Source organism: Sphaeroforma arctica, assembly GCF_001186125.1.
Source record: "Sphaeroforma arctica JP610 unplaced genomic scaffold supercont1.103, whole genome shotgun sequence".
In the NCBI taxonomy this organism is placed as follows: domain Eukaryota; class Ichthyosporea; order Ichthyophonida; genus Sphaeroforma; species Sphaeroforma arctica.
In genome coordinates this window covers 52,519-71,715 of record NW_014040455.1, presented here as the reverse complement: position 1 = coordinate 71,715, position 19,197 = coordinate 52,519, and the positions used below count along the sequence as shown (strand labels likewise).

Genomic DNA, 19,197 nt, shown 5'->3' with positions numbered 1-19,197 from the left:
TACAAATAAAAACCGATGTCTTATCTCATTTGATCTTGTTATTTTAGACTGACCGTAGGCCGTATTTTTACACCTCATGGAGACACATGCCTTACTACAATTGCTAAGTCCCGATATACAAGAAGCCCAGATCCGTACGACGGCTCGCCCCCACGAACCGACGACCACAAGGGGGCGATGGACTACGTTCAGAACGCACGAACAGCCGACCTAAGGGTTTAGGGTTTAGATGATGTGCAATATCAAGAGAAGATGTGCGCAACATACGACCAAAAATACCAAAAGAGGTGTGTACACTTCCAGTAAGGGGACATTGTCATGGTCTGCTATCAAGATGAAATGGACAAGAGGACAGCACCATATGGCGGACCATACAAAATAGTATGCAGGGAGGGCAACGGGTATTTTGTCTGTAACCCTGATGGGACTAACAAAGCCCCCGAATATCCTATCTCAGTCAGTGCTGAGCTAATTGGACTCGTAAAAAAGGCCAATGCCCCGGAAGCATTTACCTCCAACAATCACGTACAACCAACCGAGGAGACTCAGTTCTCCTCGATAGTCGACCACAGAAGGTCCATCCGAGGTGATGGATTCCAGGAGTACCTACTGCGTTGGACTGATGGGGAGCGTATCTAGACGCAGGAATCAGACATCGCAGATGCTGATTTTCTTACACTATACCGTCAACTCACTCGACGCAAACGAAAGCAATCAAGGCAAACAAAATCAACAGCAACGGGCACTGATGAAAGAACAACGAGCAACAGAAAGCGCACGAGGTGGCGAACCTAAGCAAGTCTCACTGATACCAAAGGACGCACCCGCTTTTCTCGCCTTGAAGCATGCTCCGCCCACATACCAGAGGGATAAGGACCAAAGACTCGGTTGTAGAGCCACCGTTGAGAGGCGTTTTCCTAAGCCAAGTTGAGATCAACCAAGTGCACCGGTAAAGACTGACTCCAATGAGCGTGGTTGAGAACTCACGTCATAGTATAAATTTATCAATAGGTAATTCGTATCAATAGATAATGGTGGCAAGTTTTTCATCTTATGCCCCCTAAGGGACAAGTTTTTCTCTGAACAACCTCTACATAATCTAGTACTGTAAGATGTCACTTTCTACTCCTACGCAGGCTAAGAAGTATAAAGTTGGGGGGCTGTAGCATCTAGGGACCAGATTATCAAAAAGCCAATCCAAATCCCAAAAACTCAGAATAATCAATATTGAGTTTTGGAATAGGATTTAAACATAAGACAGTTGGCGGTGCCAATATTTCGAATATTAGTCATCAGAAATATTAGCGGTAGAACCAGTAAGCTATACCGGGGCTCCGCGTGTGAGAGAAACCCTCGAGTAGAAACCTGAGTCTAGTGAATTAGAAAACACGAATAAAGACTCAGTTCGGTTCTCTCAGACTATGGACTTTTCCAACCTGAGACAACCGTGCTTGAGAAGAGGTCTATTGTCTCCTTTGGCTCGTACCTTCAGCTACTCTCCATACTCTATACGTTGTTCGTTTGTATATGTGGCCGTCTGTAAGCCACCTCGTCACAATTTCACCCATTTTTGGGATGTATTTATGGGGTACAAAGTTGACTTTTGGCGTGCCTCATTTGTCTGAAATTAATTTCATTTACGGGTACTGTAACTTTAGAGCCTGGTAGGTTGCAATGTATGTCAGGATGCATGTTCGCGCTGGTCTCTAAAAGGTCTGCAAATGACTCTGAAACGCTTTTGCTCATGCTCTGGATCTTCCTCATGTGGAGTGAGTAGTGATTGCCATTTTGTATCTGTTGGTATAAGTGTATTTTTTTAATCCTGCTATGTATATACTTATGTATGGAAGTGTGTCCACACCTAGGAGTATTGGTGCCTTCTTGTCTGGTAGGTCCAATACTTCAAAACATTGAGAGGGTTTTCGTCCTCCATAATCAATGTCGCATACTTGGGTTGATCTTGTTCTGTGTGTTCTCGCGTCTGTTTGTACAAGTTGTATGTATCCCGGCTGCGCTCTGACTGATAAATATAGTTCAGTTACTATACTCTTGTCCATACACGAGCGTTGTGCACCGGAGTCTATTAGTGCATTGTATGTATTGCCATTGATTTATATGTCAATATGTAATTTTTGGTTTCGTGGTGCGGGAAGCAAGGACAAAGGTTCGTAATTTATATCATTTGCATTTATTAGCAACGTTTATTCATCTGTATTTACATTCAGCCTGTCAGTCAGGCCAATCATGTTTGGTTCCGCCCACCCGTTGTTTCAGGACTCATCGCTATCTCTCATATCCTCTACCTTCCCTGAGGTTATGGATAGTCTGGCTACTTGCATATCATTCTTGATACGCTCCTCAGCCTTCTTGTTTTGATCTGATGCCTTCATAGGACATTGGCTAAATCGATGTGGGGCTGACACCTTACAATAAGGACATGCACGTATTTGTGCTCTTTTTTTCTTATGTGGTTGTCCTGCTGCCCGAGTTTGTCTTCGTGTGCCATTGTTTGGTTTATGACGCTTGGCAGCAGCGGTGGTATATAGCGTTGTGAGCTTGGCTAGATTTGCCGTCTTAGAGCTGTATCTCTTACGCTCTATGTACAAACGATCTGCCTGTACTTTAGCTGCTGCTTTTATGGATGCTTCAGTGAGATAGTAGAACACACTATGTTTCATATCTGATAAGGGTCCGTCACTTCCATCAGGCAGTTTGTCTGTTTCAATGATTGTATCTACCTTCTCTTGCTGTCTATAGTATATGAGTGCCTTGTATCTTGCTACTTTGAGGAGTTGAGTGTGTATTGGCTCCTTGTCTGTGTCTCGGTAACGCTCCTCCAACACTTGCATTGTTCTATGCAACTGCTCTATGCGCACCTCTACGTTCAGTGCCTTGTTCTTCGTGTCATTGAGAAACTTCTATGATAGATAATCCACTGGGTGATACCCAAGTCTATCAATAATAATTCTATTGAATTGCTCTGGATCAGTGTATTGCTTTGTGACCTGCGTCTCTGAGCCACGTATGTATCTCATTGAGTACACATTTGGTGTTCTCTGACATCAGTAGAATCTAATAGACATCTCACAAGTGCTGGGTACTGACCTAGAGGCATTGACTTAGCCAGGAACAGGTCTCTGCATTGCGTAGTAAACTATATAATGTCTTCACAATTTTCCATTTCGAAATTACCGTCTCTTGGCAACTTCAAGAGTTCTGAGGTCTTTAGTAATATCAATAGTGCAGGTTCATCGACTTTATCACTTAAGCATGAACGCATACTCTTTAACTCACTAATAAACTGACTGATTTGGATTACTTCATCCTCTGCTTCGTCACCACACTCATTGATAGCTTGATAGTATCTCTTTCTGAGTTCGGTGTCTACCAATGGCATGCGACGTTCTGGGTGTTGATCGTAAGTGGCTACTTTCAACTTATGTAAACTCTCGATGACTGCAGGCACTGTTTGTTCCAATTTAGCTACAAGCCTACTAAACAGGACATAGTTGCCTTGACAAATGCTTTTGTCTATTCCTAAACGTATTACTGATGCCTGCGTGGGTACCCCACTAGGTACCTGCAGGCGTGAGCCACTACCTGGGGCTGGCTCCCCTGCTGGGCTGTCCCCCGTATCATTGGCGTTAGCGTCACCCTCCTGCACCACCATACACGTTTGTTGTAGGGTTTTGAATTTTCTGTGTTAGTGTGTGTGTATTGCAGATTATTAGTAAAGTCCGGTGCTATATTCTGTGCGAATAAGCTCTTCCCCCCCCTTGTGTTTGCTGTAACTTGTATAAAATAAATAAAAAGATAACTTTTCTTACTTACCTTTGTCATGATCACGCCTTGCTGCGCTTTCGTGAGAAGTGTTTACCGTTCTGTGTTGTGCGGTAGCTTGCTGTGTTCCTTTCTGTGATTATGAAAGTATATTTGATGTTTGTTGGTTAAGCGTATTTAGTCACGTGTGGACTTAATTGTGTTTCTTTCGTCATATGTGAAATTATTTTCTCATGTGTTGTTAACTAGATGTTCGGTCCTATTGACGTCATCTGTAAAGTTCGGCCTTACTGCCCGATGTTCGATGCGGTACCGAACTGGTGCGTTAGTGACGTCACCTGAGAGATTCGGTCTCGTACCGAACTGTGTTGATGGTAATACCTGATATGTTCTTCGTCTATTGCACTAATTGTTCCTCGACTTCTTCGAAGTAGTTGCGTAATTGCTGTGTTGTGCCGCGTGTGTATGCTATCTTGTATTGCCCTTACCTTTGGTGTTCAGGCCTTGATTGCACCCGTGATGTTCGTCTTAAAACCCTAATCTACCTTTTCCTTTACTCCAAGAACAAAATATTGGAAGACGAATTAGCAATCGCAACATCACGCTATACATGGCTATTGAAGCTACAACCAATTGCGATACGGCAATGGAAAGCTGAGGTAGAATAAAGACGAGCCACCATTGGACAGGTATTCATAGCATTCATAGTTTGGTAGATATGGCTGTTCTCCATATAGCCACAACCCTCTCCGAGTTACATCTTTGATCAAATTTAAAAATAAAGTAAATCTGATTGAACAATTATTCCGCCAAAAAAAATTGTGTCCAAATGTTCAATTTTCAGAAGGCTATGTCCAAACAGATTAAAAGAATGAGTTCAAATTTTGTCATCACAAAAGTAAATATTGTAGCCACGCCGTAGTCAAGATTTGTGCCAAGCTGTAGCCAAGCTGTAGCCAAGTCGTAGCCATGGCATAGCTAATAGATAAAAAATCCAAATAAATATAGCCACCGCTAGCTAAAAGTAAGAAACCACCTACAGCATCCGTTGTAGTCATCCTACCATCTACTTGAAGGTACCGATGTTCTTGTCTCAATCACCTCTATTTCAATAGCCATGTATAGCGATATTTAGGTAACGCGTGTGTGGTATTTTTCTATTTTTTTTTCTAGATTAGGGTCTTAAAAAATCGAGTCAAGTGTTGATTGTTCTTGGTCGTGATGTTCGTCTTCAATTGAGTCACGTGTGATGATCTTTCTTCATTACACTCTATTGAAGTTTGTACTGTGTTGAACTACAAGTGTGTGACTGTTTGTTTCCGTCATTTCCTGATCTGAACTGATCGTTCTGACAGTATTCATTCGTGGCACCCTCACCCTTTGTCTTTGTTGGCAATTGTGTTCTCAATCTGCTTGATTGTGTGCCCTGATTTGGTCTCTTGCGAATCTAATCATTCGTTACGTGTGTGTTCTTACTGCTTAGTTGTATTTGTACATCGTAAAAATTCTTAACATTGTAGTTTACTTTCCATGAAACTTGTGATTGCATGACATGTCCACGCCATTGAACTAATCGTCCATTTGATCGGAATTTATTGTTTATATTGCACAGTGTTGAGCTAGTTGCTCATGTGTGGCAGATTTGAGCGAAATGTTTCTTGCCTATGCTTTATTCATGTGTGCAGTACTAGTGTACATTATGGTCACTGTATCTGCGTATCCGTGTCACTTGGTTCAATTTGATTTCCCTCTTTCACGTATCTACATGATGCTATTTGCATCATGAATGTTTTCTTGGGTTGTCTGGTTCCGGACTGGTTATACTCGGCTACGTGTCCTATCTTTGTTCACTTTTTGTTGATGTGGAAGCCTAATATTAATTTTATTAGTCATTCAGTCCACTAGATAATAATGTGCACGCGACCCATGAAATACGTCTTTGATCTCACAATGTGTATTTGTCGAATGCTTCTCTCTGTCAAATACCCTGGTTGTTAACCTTGACCACCACCTGTGTATTGTCTTCCTGACTATTTGTGTTGGTCTTTGTTGTTGTTACCCTTGTGATATTAGTGATTTGCTAGTCTCTCAGTGACATGGCTTCTTATTCTAGCATTGATTTCACTAGATTCGATCTCGCAGGCATTTATTTGAGTGCTTGGCTCTTGGATCGCTTTGCTCTTATATTCGGATGCCTTTCTTTTGTCCAATCATTTGTAATTGATTTAACTCAAATCACTGGTGTCATAGTTATCTTGATTTCGTAGTGCTAATTGTCATCTCATTTGATGTACCAGCCTCATTCTCTAAGAACTTCTCTATAGTCTGATTACTTACACATGAAAACCTATTTGGTGCTGACGGACTCTAGTATTTCTTATAGTTTGAGTATCTTAGTCGTTGACCTTGAGATGTGTTGGTATACTTATCGACTAGAATCTCATAGCTATATGAAAGATTGGATGCCCTATGGCTAAACTCGTCTTCCCATGAAGCCTGTAAATGTTCCCAGCTATATCCCACAGGCGTTTTACTGTGCGGTCCTGGATATTCCTCGAATGAGAATTGTTATAGTGGCTTCTAAATACTTTAGCCTGTGCAAGTTCGTGATTCTTCACAACTGTTGTAGCTACTTATGACTATTAGGGCTTCCTTAATATTACGTGAATATACAGTGTACTATTCAAATCATTCTTTTCACGCTTTTTTATTATAGAAAATCCACAACATTGATGAATATATCACTTTGACACTTGGGGTGATTTCTTCGCCCCTGTATACACAAAACTTATGGAACACTACCTTATTGGTCTCCGTTGTCGTCCTGGTGCGAAAGGCAACTTCTTCTTTGCTTCCTCGTCCTCCTTTCTTCGTATTTCGTTGAGCCGGATATTGTTCCTCAGCTGGTACCCTCCTGGTACTGTCTCGTATCTGCACCTTCTGTGCTCCTTCTTACTCAGCTTCTTGCCATAAAGTAAATTTTTTAAGACCCCCTGGCAGATATTTTCATTTCTCACTTGTCTTTGGTAATCCTACGTCAGCTTTGTTTTGGCTTACCTAAGTAAGGATATTTATATAAAAATATAGAGTATGGAGAGTAGCCGAAAGGTACGAGTCAAAGGATACAATAGACCTTTTCTCAAGTACGATTAGCTCAGCTAGGAAAAGTCATTAGCCTGAGAGTACCGGATTGAATTTTTATCTGTGTTTTCTAATTCACTAGACTGGTTTCTACTCGAGTGTTTGTCTCATACACAGAGTCCCGGTAAAACGTACCGGTTCTACCGCTAATGTTTCTGATGACTAATATCAGGAATGTTTGAATCCTAATTCCATAACTCAATTGATTCTGAGGTTTTGGGATTTGTATTGGCTTTTTGATAATCTGGTCCCAAGATGCTACACAATAGTTATGCATGCGCAGGAATACTGATCTCATCAGCACACAATCTGTAAGGGCAATATAGGTACGTTCAAGCACTTGAACATGCATAAATCATCACAGAGATACATGTGCCTATTATCTACTATTTTCAGCAACGTGCATAACGCGGGTCACTTGTGGCTCTGTATGTACAGCTTCTCCTGCTTGCAAACACTTAATCTTGCGTACGTAAAAATCTATATTGGCATATATTTGTTTATAAGTACACATTTCATTGTATTAATATTGCCATCGATTGATACGCAATCAAACTAATTGCAAGTATGAGTTCCGCTACACAAAAGCATATTGGAATATGCATACATGTCCATACTAAAATAGTATGTGTGTACATAGACATATATCGCTGCTACTGAGAGCAAATTATGTTTTAAATAGAGCATACCTGTATTACCATCTTCAATAATTAAAACTAATAGTATCTAGGCGAGTCCCTCTTAGACATATGTCTAATCTCGTAGGTTAACGTGTGCACAATGAAATGATTTCGTCGGGGGGTTTACATTCGACATATAAATACTATTGCAAATTTCATCATTAATTACACAAGCACAAGTGCACGCTTGAGTACTACCAAAATAGTGAGGTTTAAATCTGCGCGTGGAAATATAAAAATATGAATAGACGATCCTTCAGAGAGAATGAAAGTGAAGAAGATTTCAATAATAGTAATTACCATGTTCTTAATATGAATGGACGGTACACAAGGGCTATGTGAATAGAAATATTGCTATGACCATCTGCGAGTGCAGATATTACATGCATATGTATTCCACCACTTGATTATTTACTCTAATAGGACTTATTGACCCTTAGGTTGCAAATGCATTAGTATCGCTGGAGTTTTTGTGTCTCTAAATATAAATTACTCGCTCACACTCAATAGCTATATCACAAGCAGATTTGATAGCCAACGCAGGTGTTGTTAAAATTTATGTACACGTCAAAATTAACGCTGAGTTTACGGAACCGTGGTCTGAGATAAAAACACTTTTCGGGGTAGCTGAAAAGCCCCAGTTTGGGGTAGCTGAAAAAGGCGTTTCAGAGTCCAAAATTTTGTAGAAATGTCCGTGTTGAAAATAAAATATGGAGAAGTAGTTCAAAAGTAATGTCAACAACTGCTATTAGGCACGTCAATCGGGGAGCCACATACGTTTGTAATGTGATCAAGAGACAAATACACAACGTGGGTGATTCGGCGCTGATTGCCACTTACGCAAACCTTTAGGATGAATAGATTTTTGAAAGCAATGGCAACACGCGAGATCATCGTCATTCCATCTCCGACCGATTGTCTCTAAATCCCTGGGGAGACGATCAAGTTGTTCTTATTCGTCGACTCGCTATGGAAAGGAGCGGCTTAGAATAGGCAATTTAGCTCGCGTTTATAGGGATTACTATAAAGTTTGTCATTCTGTACACGTAACTGTAACTAGTACAGAGGCGTCAGTAAATAAAGCAAAATACATCTTTTCGGTGCTCTGCGTGGTATACTTTCTACTATACATCATTGCCAGCACATGTTATATAACACACTATAATCAAACAATAGCTCATTTCTATAGTAAGCATCACCACGGTAGCTCTTTACCCACTGTGTCTCGCTCAGCCGCAACAGAACAGAGGCTCACGAGCTTTAGGTAGAAAGGAAGTGGTATCTGCTGCTTTCAAAGCAGCGAATGAATGAGGTGTAACTTTCCCCCTTTCAAGGTAGTCATTTGCTGGCAGCATGTATGATACCTGGATTTTTCTTTCTTCATTGTCTCGTGAAGATTTCTCATACCACAGTGAGCATACAGTAGTCAGTAGTGGCTCATGGTGGCAAAGCTACCGTCAGATAGGAATAGTCGTCACTTTTACTATACCTCGATATTTTCGTTCGCTGCAAATACACAATTCAACTTGCAAGTTGTCTATTTTTTTATAGTTACTTTCAGGCTTTACCTTTTTATTTTGGTCGCAAATGGTTGTACCGTATGTATTTCGTTTCGTTAAAACCCTCGATGGTAAGTAATCAGATGTAGCGTTTTCAAATCTAATCGTGAAGTACCGCTGATATTGATTGATAACTTTACATTCGACATTCAATATTGGAGTAGTAGCTTGACAACTGTGAAATAGCTTTCAATGGAGTAAAGCCTATTTTTGTCGGAATGCATCTGGCTTTGACCCTCTAGTAGTGTCAATTACATACTAAGCCATTCCGAACGAACGGAAACAAGCGATGAGCACACATGCGATTCTTGTGCACTAGCCAGTGTCTTGAAATACCGTAACCCGTGATCAGACTTTTCGTTTGTTTATGATTATTATTACTTAGCGACCGTAAGGTGTGTAGCGAGCGTCTCTAGCAGCTGCATCATGCCCCTGACTTTGGCATGCAGTCGTGCCGTAAGCATTGTTATCCGCGTAACCTCCACCGTATACAGGGGCCGCCTGTTGAGTGGGTTGGCCATATCCTGAATAGCATGATGAGGAGGTGGATCAGTATTCTGTTTGTATAATTTTAACTTTCGCTCACGGTTCATAGCGGCGGCAAATTGACTTGCACAGGAACTGTACATCATATAAAATTGCCTCCCCCTATGAACGCCGACATGGTAGTCTACCTAACATCTCTTATACGAGGCCAAATCAATCAATCAAACTAAAATTTGATTGCCTTTGCATCAGGTTGACATACACTCTGTCGTTTAGTCATACAGAACGTATTAGATGGCCAATCATGGAAAAACTACTATGATTGGCCAAAGCTGCAGCGCAAAATCACAAGTGGACCGATTAAAAAACCACCGGGATAATCATAGATACATACCATCATAAGATTCGAAACCCTGCTGTGCAGTTGCTCCGTATCCATAGTCTACTGACGGTCTGCCATACGCCTGCAGTTGCTCGTAACCATAAGCATCTGCACCATATGTACCATTTTGTGCGTAGGGATCTTGGGTACCGTACGATGCTGCTAGAGGCTGGTTGTATGCTGTGAGATGAAAAGATATGCTTTAGCGTGGCCGACATTTAACTATTGACTCCATACAAAGTAGGTCAGCTTAAACTAGCAGAGTCAGAACCAAAGTCAGATGTCAATATCAAAAGTTTGATACTACATCGTGGGACAAGTATCACTGTGTAGTGCGGCGATAATCGCTGGTACATCCAGGTGTTGGGCCTCCAAAGTAACCATACACATACCTTGGGCATTGGCACGAGCAAAGCCGCCCCTAGCAGCGCCACCTCGCCCCCCCCTCGCTGGCGCACCACTGACAGGCGGTTGACCGTAAGCACCAGCACCTGGGTTATTTGGAAGGCGGAGTGAGGAGAGATACATATTCTGCATCACTATACCAGTTCACAACATTAACTAATTTACTGTTTTGAGCAACTGATAGTTTAGAGCGCTGTGAAGAAACAGAGCAACAAACACGTTACTATTTGTTTTAAACTTTCAATTTCACTCACATGTGACGGATACTAAGCATTTGAGGGTCTTATATCAGATTTAGCGATCATTTCCAGTGATCATGACCGCAAACTATTTCCAAACTGAAGAACGAAGACGTAAAAAAACAAAAAGAAACAAAAATACAGCACTAGTGTCACAGCTTCAAAATAAATAAAATAAAACGCTATTTATTGCTAGACACATTCTTTACCGAAACTGATAACGCAATAATCCTGCATAGAACGCTCCGTCTACAACTCACACGTGCAAGTAGTCAAAACAGACACAATGTGGTTCGATGAAGCTATACGTCAGAGCAACTAATCCTCGCTCTCGTATCAAACAACTCACACGCCACAAGTCGAATACTCTGCTGCTCCCGAACAACAAAAATATCCAATTCTTCTATTCAATAAAAGACAGCTTCCGTTCGATCGTCTCCCAAACTACGATTTCACCCGAATATTACAATCCATTACCAATCGCCATACATACCTCCAAGGGGAACAAATGGACCTTTTCCGGGTGCACCGAATTTGCCACCTCCGTACGCTTGCTGGCCATATACGCCCATAGGTGTGGGTCTGGCGTAAGGTGCAGCACCGTATGGCATAGGCATGGCCCTATTGTTGTACACTTGCATGCCACCACGCATACCCCCCCGACCACCTCGACTGGGCATTGCGCCCCCAGCACGGGGATCAGGCCTGAGTGGCCGAAGTGAGCGGGATGAGAAAATATGTTTGTCAGTAGTGTTGTAGCTGAAGGTAGTTTGTATAAGGCACAAGGTGAAGGCAATACCAACGTGTCTCAGGTATAAACTTACTCCAAATTCGAATCCAAAAAGCACCTAAAGTTCTGAGATATACTGAGATACTACATAGATAAATACTTAAAAAGTTCAGGTCCGGTGTGCATCAATATAGACTTTTAGCAGGCTGCAATTTGAAGGTAGTTGAAACATTTCGTGCACGAACCGGGTCTTAAGGACGTCTACTCATAGGGCATGCCCACCTACATACGATAATCAGAATAGTAGGGGCTCATTTGCAACTCACTCGCATATATAAATACTGCGACCTCACACATCAACAATGGCACTGTATATATATTAGCCAACGAAAACAAGCATTTTGACTACACGCATATTTCTAGCGTTTACCGAAATACCTTTGCTCGGCTCTCTTCACTTCAATCTGCTTGCCGTCTATTTCATAGTGGCTTTTTTGTGTAACAATGCTGACGGTCAATTTATTCTCAAATGTGACAAATCCAAAACACCTCGATTTCTGTGACAAAAAGTAAAGAACAATACGTTTAGAGATGCAAAAGATTCCATCGAAAAGTTTTGGTAGATGCAAGTGGGTAACAAACTAGTTATCAAATCCAACATCATATATGTCCGACACTTAGACTCGTTTCCAAGGACAAAGCACTGAATTTGGAAGCTCGCGTGCTCAGACATTGTAATATAGCCCATGCAGATAAACACTATGCGCGATCTGATATACATGGCATTTGATTGTAGGCTAATGCACGCACGTACCCCTGTCAGCTTATCCTTCATGACGCGGACCTCTTCCACAGCACCAAACTTAGACATAGCCGTCTTCACAGACTCCTCGGTAGTTTCTGGGGAAAGACCCCCAATGAAAATCTTCTGCTCAAAATTGCCGCCGTGATAGTTGCCTCCGCCGGCTGTAAACGCCGGTTTGGTATTGAAGGCGCCGTTTGTTTGTGCGGGTTTCTTATTAGCAGGTTTCTCCTTGCGTTCAGCATTGGCTACACACCGCTTGGCTTCTATCGGTCTCTCCCCCATTTTAAGTGGTGCGGCATCGAGAACCTTTTGTACAGTCGCATCCTCTACAAATGTTACGAAGCCGAAGCCCCTATAGGTGTACAGTAAAGGTCAAGGGTGGGATATACGGATTGTCAGCGTTCAACAATCGAATCGTTACCGGCGTTAGGTTGCAGGGGTGAGTATCACCATAAGATGTTTGGCAATCTTCCCATTGCACTGTATTATTTTAGCGGATAGCGGAGGGACAACAGGCGTATATGCAGATGATTAGATCATTACTCAGTAGAAATGCTTCTATACATACACACGGACAAATGTATTCCTGAGCGTAGTATATATATATATATATATAGATATGCTTGCCTGGCCAACAACCGCACACCTATGCGAATGTAAATAACCACAAAAATACTCGATTTACAGTAGACCACAATAATTGTAGCATATTTGCCATTGATCAATCACTAATACGTCATACTTTGTGCGGTCTTTTCCTTTTGTCATAACCACCTGTGCTTCTTTGACTTCACCAAACTGTGTGAAGAAGTCTTTCAGAGTAGTCTGGGAAGCATCTCCAGCAATGCCACCAACAAAAATTTTTCTGTGGCAATGAGAAAAATGCATAAAAATTAATTTCCAATAACCACATCTGTTGTCCCTCTTCTATTTGTCAGGCGCACAGGGCGGCCACTGCTACCTCAGCAATTTATGCGTTCAGAAGAGTGACGCGAAGGGGCAGTGGTGAAGAACGACCATTTTTTGCATAGATAAACTATACATATTGATAGGAACAGCTGTATCCGCGCAAAGCAGGAAGTGAATATCAATATGATTTGACAGCATTCGCATATTCGATCAATGCTACAAGTACATGGAATTGCACGTTAGAATCTGCATAAGTGTGTGTGCATGTACACATGCGTCTACCTGTATGTGAAAGGGTGAGGCATGGGCGAGAGGTCGTGGCATATGGATGTAGGGTGACTATAAGTCAGGCGGTGTGGGGATATCGGTGTTTGTGCAAGTGCCTTTGTGTGTCTCTACGCTTTCGTGTCAATACCCTTGTGATACTGTCCCGGTCACAACATCTATATTGTATACATCACTTCAATGAGATGAGGTTAAAAAAGTCGGAGACAAGTATTGAAAAATCGAAATTGTGCGTGACGCTACTACGATGTATGGTATCTCGAGTACGATCTATTATCTCTTGGCTATAACTCGGGTCAATTTCACTGCTTCACGGATCATACAGCAATCGACACAGTTCAGTTTGCACACAAGCACTATTTAAACGGGACCACTCACAGACTTGCACACAGACACAAGTATGCATGTCCACATATTCTGATTTAGGACATGATACTTCACAATATGCACAAATGACTTCTTTCGTAGTAGGAACACATGAAGATACCAGCGAAAGTAAACAACTTAGGACCACGTGATATGATAGTCGATTTTTCGCATCCAAGAATCCGTTCAGCAAGCAAAACTAACAATTGACATGTGTATATGTAGATGATATCTACATGTGAGTATAGAGTTTGTACTTTTTATACACTCATCATACATGTATATATGGTGTTCTCATGACCATACAACCACTAGCATATACAATGTACTGCTACACACATATATTTACATACATTTAGACGCACTTTGGATATATATATGTATGCATATGCTCACCAAAACAAACACATATACATATTTATACATACATCAAAATAATACACACACAAACACACACACATATATATACATACACACACACGCACACACGTATACACACAAACAAATTTAAATATACACGCACACACACGCACACATAGAAATACACACACACGCACACATAGAAATACATACACACACACACACATATATATAATATAATCATATAATCATATAATAATACACACACACACACACGCACACACACACACATATATAAACATATAATAATAATAATATAATAATAAAATACATTGAGTAATACACACACACACACACACACACATATATATATCAACATTGATAATAACATCGTCAGTTTCGGTGCTGCTACATGCCGCGTAAACAAGCATCACGAACGTACCCAGTGATGTCAGCCTTATCAGACTTCGCCGCCTCATCCGTCTTTGGCGCAGCTTCTGCTACCGTTTTTTTGCTATCTGCTGTTTCAGTTGTGTTTTTCTCAGTACTATCTACCGCCTCTGCCTCTGCAGTTTGTTCACCGACCACTTCATCAACTGAATCATCGACTTGTTCGGTGACATTTTGTTCGTCCTTGACCTCTGTGCCTGACATGTTTACTATCGAATGTGTACGGAATAGGATATACTCACGTCTACGACCTAATATAATAAATATATACAATTGCAGACGTTATTTATGTGTTGACTTCACTGTTTGTAGCTCTCCATCTAATCTATACAATGTGTAGTTATGACTGTATTTGAATATCTGTAGGTGGCCCCAAGATCGGATCGCATGGCTTTTTCGACTTTCACACATTCCCATCCCCATCCCCACGCGCTGAATAACCTAACCAACAAAGCTATTTATGCCCACTCTGGGAGTCACTTGCCCCGCGCAATCGCATATAGACACCAGTCACCCTGAAATTAGGACCGGTCCAAATTTGAAATTGACTAGGTACCAATTTTTTATCAAAAAAAAACAGAGCATATTCAAGAACGTGAGGCATGACTGAGGACACCAGCCCAGCTTCCGTTTTAGTTGGTATTTGTCATGTAAATACACCTTCCTGGCGTACAGGCTACAGGCCGACAGGCAAGAGGAAAAGTAGCCTCAGACCCAAGTTGGATCTCTAACTCAGTACTCGGATCTCTTCTCTCTCATAGAGAGGTGCTATATACTAGCTTTCAGACAATAATTGAATAGCTTAATATGAGCGTTCCTACGATTTCGATTCTGACAGGTATGTAACATTTTTCATAATCTCAAAACGGAAAATGCAACCGCGATTGGTTTTCAATATTTTATGTAATACATTCGTAAGATCGGGACAGTTCGATAAAGCCACAATACAAGCTACGTGAATGGAAATCTTCTAAAAAAGAACGTAACATATATCGTCTCAAATTGTAAAGCTTATCAGATGTAACCAATTTGCCAAACTGCCACCGCCCATCATTTGTTAGTAAACTGCAATAGACGTCTCGTAAGAAATAAACGATCAAACTACACCAGCGATTTAGTTATATATATATGTATATATATATATATATATAATATCTATATATAGTCCTCGCCATGAGCAATTTTTTTATCAATGTGAGATTGTAAGCTTCTTATGCCGTTTCATTCCGATATTTGGTACTCGGCCTAGTACACAATCACAGTCGCAGAATATACTGTGAATGTGACCAAGGAATGCCCTCCAGAAATTTAATTACATCCAACGAGATGTGTCCTCGAAACATATTATAGAGTTTGAATAGGAACCGTCACCACTCAAACGCATTTACTACTATGACACGAATATGTGATTTGCACGTTAATACTGTACGCTACCATTGACCGGTAGGTATAGCTAAATAGAGGCAAGACCATGAATTCGAAATGTGGCAGAGTATAAAGATAAAGAGAAGCTTATGGATGAGAACATATCTACTAACTTGAAGAGATAAATATACACTGTGTCGCTCTCTCTCGCGTCAATGCATTATTATTTACAGTCGCTCAGACTCTCAGTTTCAGTATTTATTTTTAGTAAAATTGACTGTATCAGAATTACATAGGGGTGGACTACAAAAACAGTAGGTTTTTTGAAGACGTGGATTTTTACTATAGAGGTTGACTCAGAGGTACTTTAATTATTGCCGTTCATTGGTCATTAAATAGCTTATAATTTTCGTCTTGACGAGTTAGCCACGCAAATTGTATCTCATCCCGATCAGCCTATTGATTCAAAAGTTAGGGCTAATACTGGTTTGTACCACAACTGGGTTAAATTAGCCATACGTAGGCGCTGAGTAGGTCCATGTACACCCATCTCATGCTCCTAGGATAAAAGTATGTTAATAAATATACTAGGAAGAGAAATTGTTACCTGAAATACACCTCCAGAGTCGCTGTGCGAGCACATATATCCTCCCAAAGAGTATTGAAGCAACATACTTTTATCCTAGGAGCATGGGATGTGTGTACATGGACCTATACAGCGCCTACGTATGGCTAGTTTGACCCAGTTGTGGTACAAACCAGCATTTGCCCTAACTTTTGAACCAATAGACCGATCGGGATGAGATTAAAAATGCTTGGCTAACTCGTCTAGATGAACATTTTAAGCTATTTAACAACCAATGAACATACATTAATAATCTTCCTCTGGGTCAACCTCTATTGTAAAAATCCCAGTCACCAAAAGCCAATGTTTTTGTTGTCCACCCCTATAAATATATATATTTATAAAAAAACAACAAAACATAAAAGACAACAAAAAACAACAACAACCAATTTAGTCCTGTGTAAATCATACATAGAGCCTTCTAAATTGTACCCCTCCGGCCTCCTGTGCAAATAAACCTCGTGAAAATGTACTGGGAAGTACATTCGTACAAGAAGAGCAAGGAAAAATAAATACTCGCGCGCATGGGTGACCTGTGTCACTGGCCAATGACTAGTTGGCTATTGAAAAACTAATGGTGTACTATTTTTAGAAAAGTCTAAATATGCCAGTTGCCAGTTACCAGTTGCTGGCCACTGTGTCCTGTGAGGCAGTGAGAGTCTGTGACTGAAAATCAACACTGGTTTTTATCGACATTGTGTGTACACGACAGTGTGAAATTAAAAACTTGGTTTTTATTTTCTCGTGTGGTGCTGTGTGAGAGACTGGAGCCCGTGGAGGGGGTGTGACTTGCGCGTTGTTGAGTTGTGTGTAATTGTGTTCAGCTATGCGAGAGCCCAAAATAATTGTATCGATGCACGCGGCACAAGACGACTTACATTACTCACACACTCAACACACACACACGTATTAGTCTGCGTGCGCATAGATATCATCCTCCACACTATATTATCCGGATATAGCCAGATATATACATATCTACCACAATGGACGCCATCGTAGAGACTCAAGCCAACAACGAGGTCGAGGATGATCTGTACAACGATGCCATCGAGGCTGAAGAGGAGGTCGGAGAAGAGCTTCCCGCAGAGGAGGCTGAGGGTGTAGATGCCAACGAGCAGGTGGGAACTGGAGAGGATCTCATCGATGCAGCGCAAAGCAAAGCATTGAACACAGAGAATGATCCCAATGCGAACCAAGAGAATACAAGCCAAAAGCCGGAAAGTGATGGCACCGAGGGGTACGTGTGTGTGTATTCGTTTAGATATGATATTCGTGTAGACATGAATTTTTGTATATGTGAGAGGTAATGGGAACAGTTCTGTGTGGTTCCGCATCGTCTCCTTGTCAGTTGCCACGCACACATGTTACACTCGCTGTCACGTACATCAAAAAAATACTATTTTGAGTAGGTTTGTGCTAGCGCTGAATAATTCAATTCATGTATGGGAAGATTGGCTATTTTTACTTGATTGGGCGCCGCTTGTTCACTTTGGTGGAGCGATATTGCAGCATTTTCGTTGTATTGGCCGTAATTCAGTCATGTAGTGGCTTCGTGCTTATTGTGATGACCTTATTTGTACGAAATAACATGTGCTGCACCCGCTGCACGAGTCAAACCTCGAATGTCGTTGTTTTATCATTTTCAAGTTGAATATCGAGTCGACTTGCCTGGATTTTGTGCTCACTGTTGAAATAGTTTTGCCGCTACCTTACTAATACATCCTACGGAGGATAACGTCCAAGCTTCTTGAGATTTAAGTATTTCTAGGTTAGATCGAAAGCAGCCAGCTACATAGCCTGTAGAGAAAGATCGAAAGAGCATATCAATTCGACCCGTGGTTAGGAGGATACAGTCTAACACACTGATAGATCGTGCGTGGCCTCATACGCGAGATATTGCATAGGGCAAATCTCAAAGGGGTGCACGATAATTAGAACAAGACGCAGTCTAGCTAATTATCAATCTACCTTCTCCACCAAATCTGCCACTTTAGAAAAATGTTTATCGGTGGCCTTAGTTGGAATACTACGAAGGGTAGGTTACTTTAGTGTGTAAATGTTCTCATCGAGTTGTCGTAGTGATCTTTAGTCGTATCGGAAATTGCGAGAAGCTTAGTGTACTCAAGTTTACAAATAATACACGCCAAGTACGCAGTGATTTTTTTCATAGGGGTTTGTACAAGCGAAACCTTGCGAAAAAGCTATAAAAGACAACAGTTTGCGAGTCATATTTTTGAAACGAATTAAGATTTCTGCGGTGTAGTACAGAAGATTAAATGTCACCCCTGTTCTATTTCACAGAGACACTACAAAGCTACTTTGGAAAATACGGCGAGATTGTCGATTCCGTTATCATGATGACTCCAGGAGGAGATCGCTCAAGGTACAATAATCATCGACACAAACGTTTTAAGTCTACAGATGCAATAAGCATACACACATGTTATATATATATATATATATGTATATATATATATATATATACATACACACACACCCACCTACACATACACACACACACGCACACACACTCACACACATATATATATATATTACACACACACACACACACACACACTACACATATATATATATATAATACACACACACATACACACACACACACA

The 19,197-nt window shown here is 41.1% G+C and overlaps 4 protein-coding genes across 4 annotated transcripts in view; 2 read left to right on the top strand and 2 right to left on the bottom strand.

Annotated features, from left to right (window-relative positions):
* Positions 1-339: 339 nt before the first annotated feature.
* SARC_02331 (hypothetical protein) lies at positions 340-639 on the top strand (the record flags this gene model as incomplete). The annotated part of the gene is made up of 1 exon (XM_014303921.1): positions 340-639. The coding sequence occupies one exon, from the start codon at positions 340-342 to the stop codon at positions 637-639; it is 300 nt and encodes a 99-aa protein (XP_014159396.1).
* Positions 640-2,270: 1,631 nt separating this feature from the next.
* On the bottom strand, positions 2,271-3,670 carry SARC_02330 (hypothetical protein; the record flags this gene model as incomplete). The annotated part of the gene is made up of 2 exons (XM_014303920.1): positions 2,271-2,918; positions 3,320-3,670. The coding sequence occupies 2 exons, from the start codon at positions 3,668-3,670 to the stop codon at positions 2,271-2,273; spliced, it is 999 nt and encodes a 332-aa protein (XP_014159395.1).
* Positions 3,671-9,151: 5,481 nt separating this feature from the next.
* SARC_02329 (hypothetical protein) lies at positions 9,152-14,924 on the bottom strand. The gene is made up of 8 exons (XM_014303919.1): positions 14,570-14,924; positions 12,950-13,072; positions 12,217-12,559; positions 11,841-11,959; positions 11,166-11,377; positions 10,421-10,519; positions 10,041-10,208; positions 9,152-9,684 (listed from the first exon to the last, which is right to left on the bottom strand). The coding sequence occupies exons 1-8, from the start codon at positions 14,779-14,781 to the stop codon at positions 9,542-9,544; spliced, it is 1,419 nt and encodes a 472-aa protein (XP_014159394.1). The 5' UTR covers positions 14,782-14,924; the 3' UTR covers positions 9,152-9,541.
* A 2,527-nt stretch (positions 14,925-17,451) lies between these two features.
* Positions 17,452-19,197, top strand: part of SARC_02328 (hypothetical protein) — a 5,217-nt gene continuing 3,471 nt past the window's right edge. Inside the window, exons 1-3 of the mRNA XM_014303918.1 lie at positions 17,452-17,807; positions 18,565-18,605; positions 18,872-18,953. Coding sequence (XP_014159393.1) covers positions 17,554-17,807; positions 18,565-18,605; positions 18,872-18,953 — 377 coding nt within the window. The 5' untranslated portion in view covers positions 17,452-17,553. The remainder of the gene's footprint in view (positions 17,808-18,564; positions 18,606-18,871; positions 18,954-19,197) is intronic.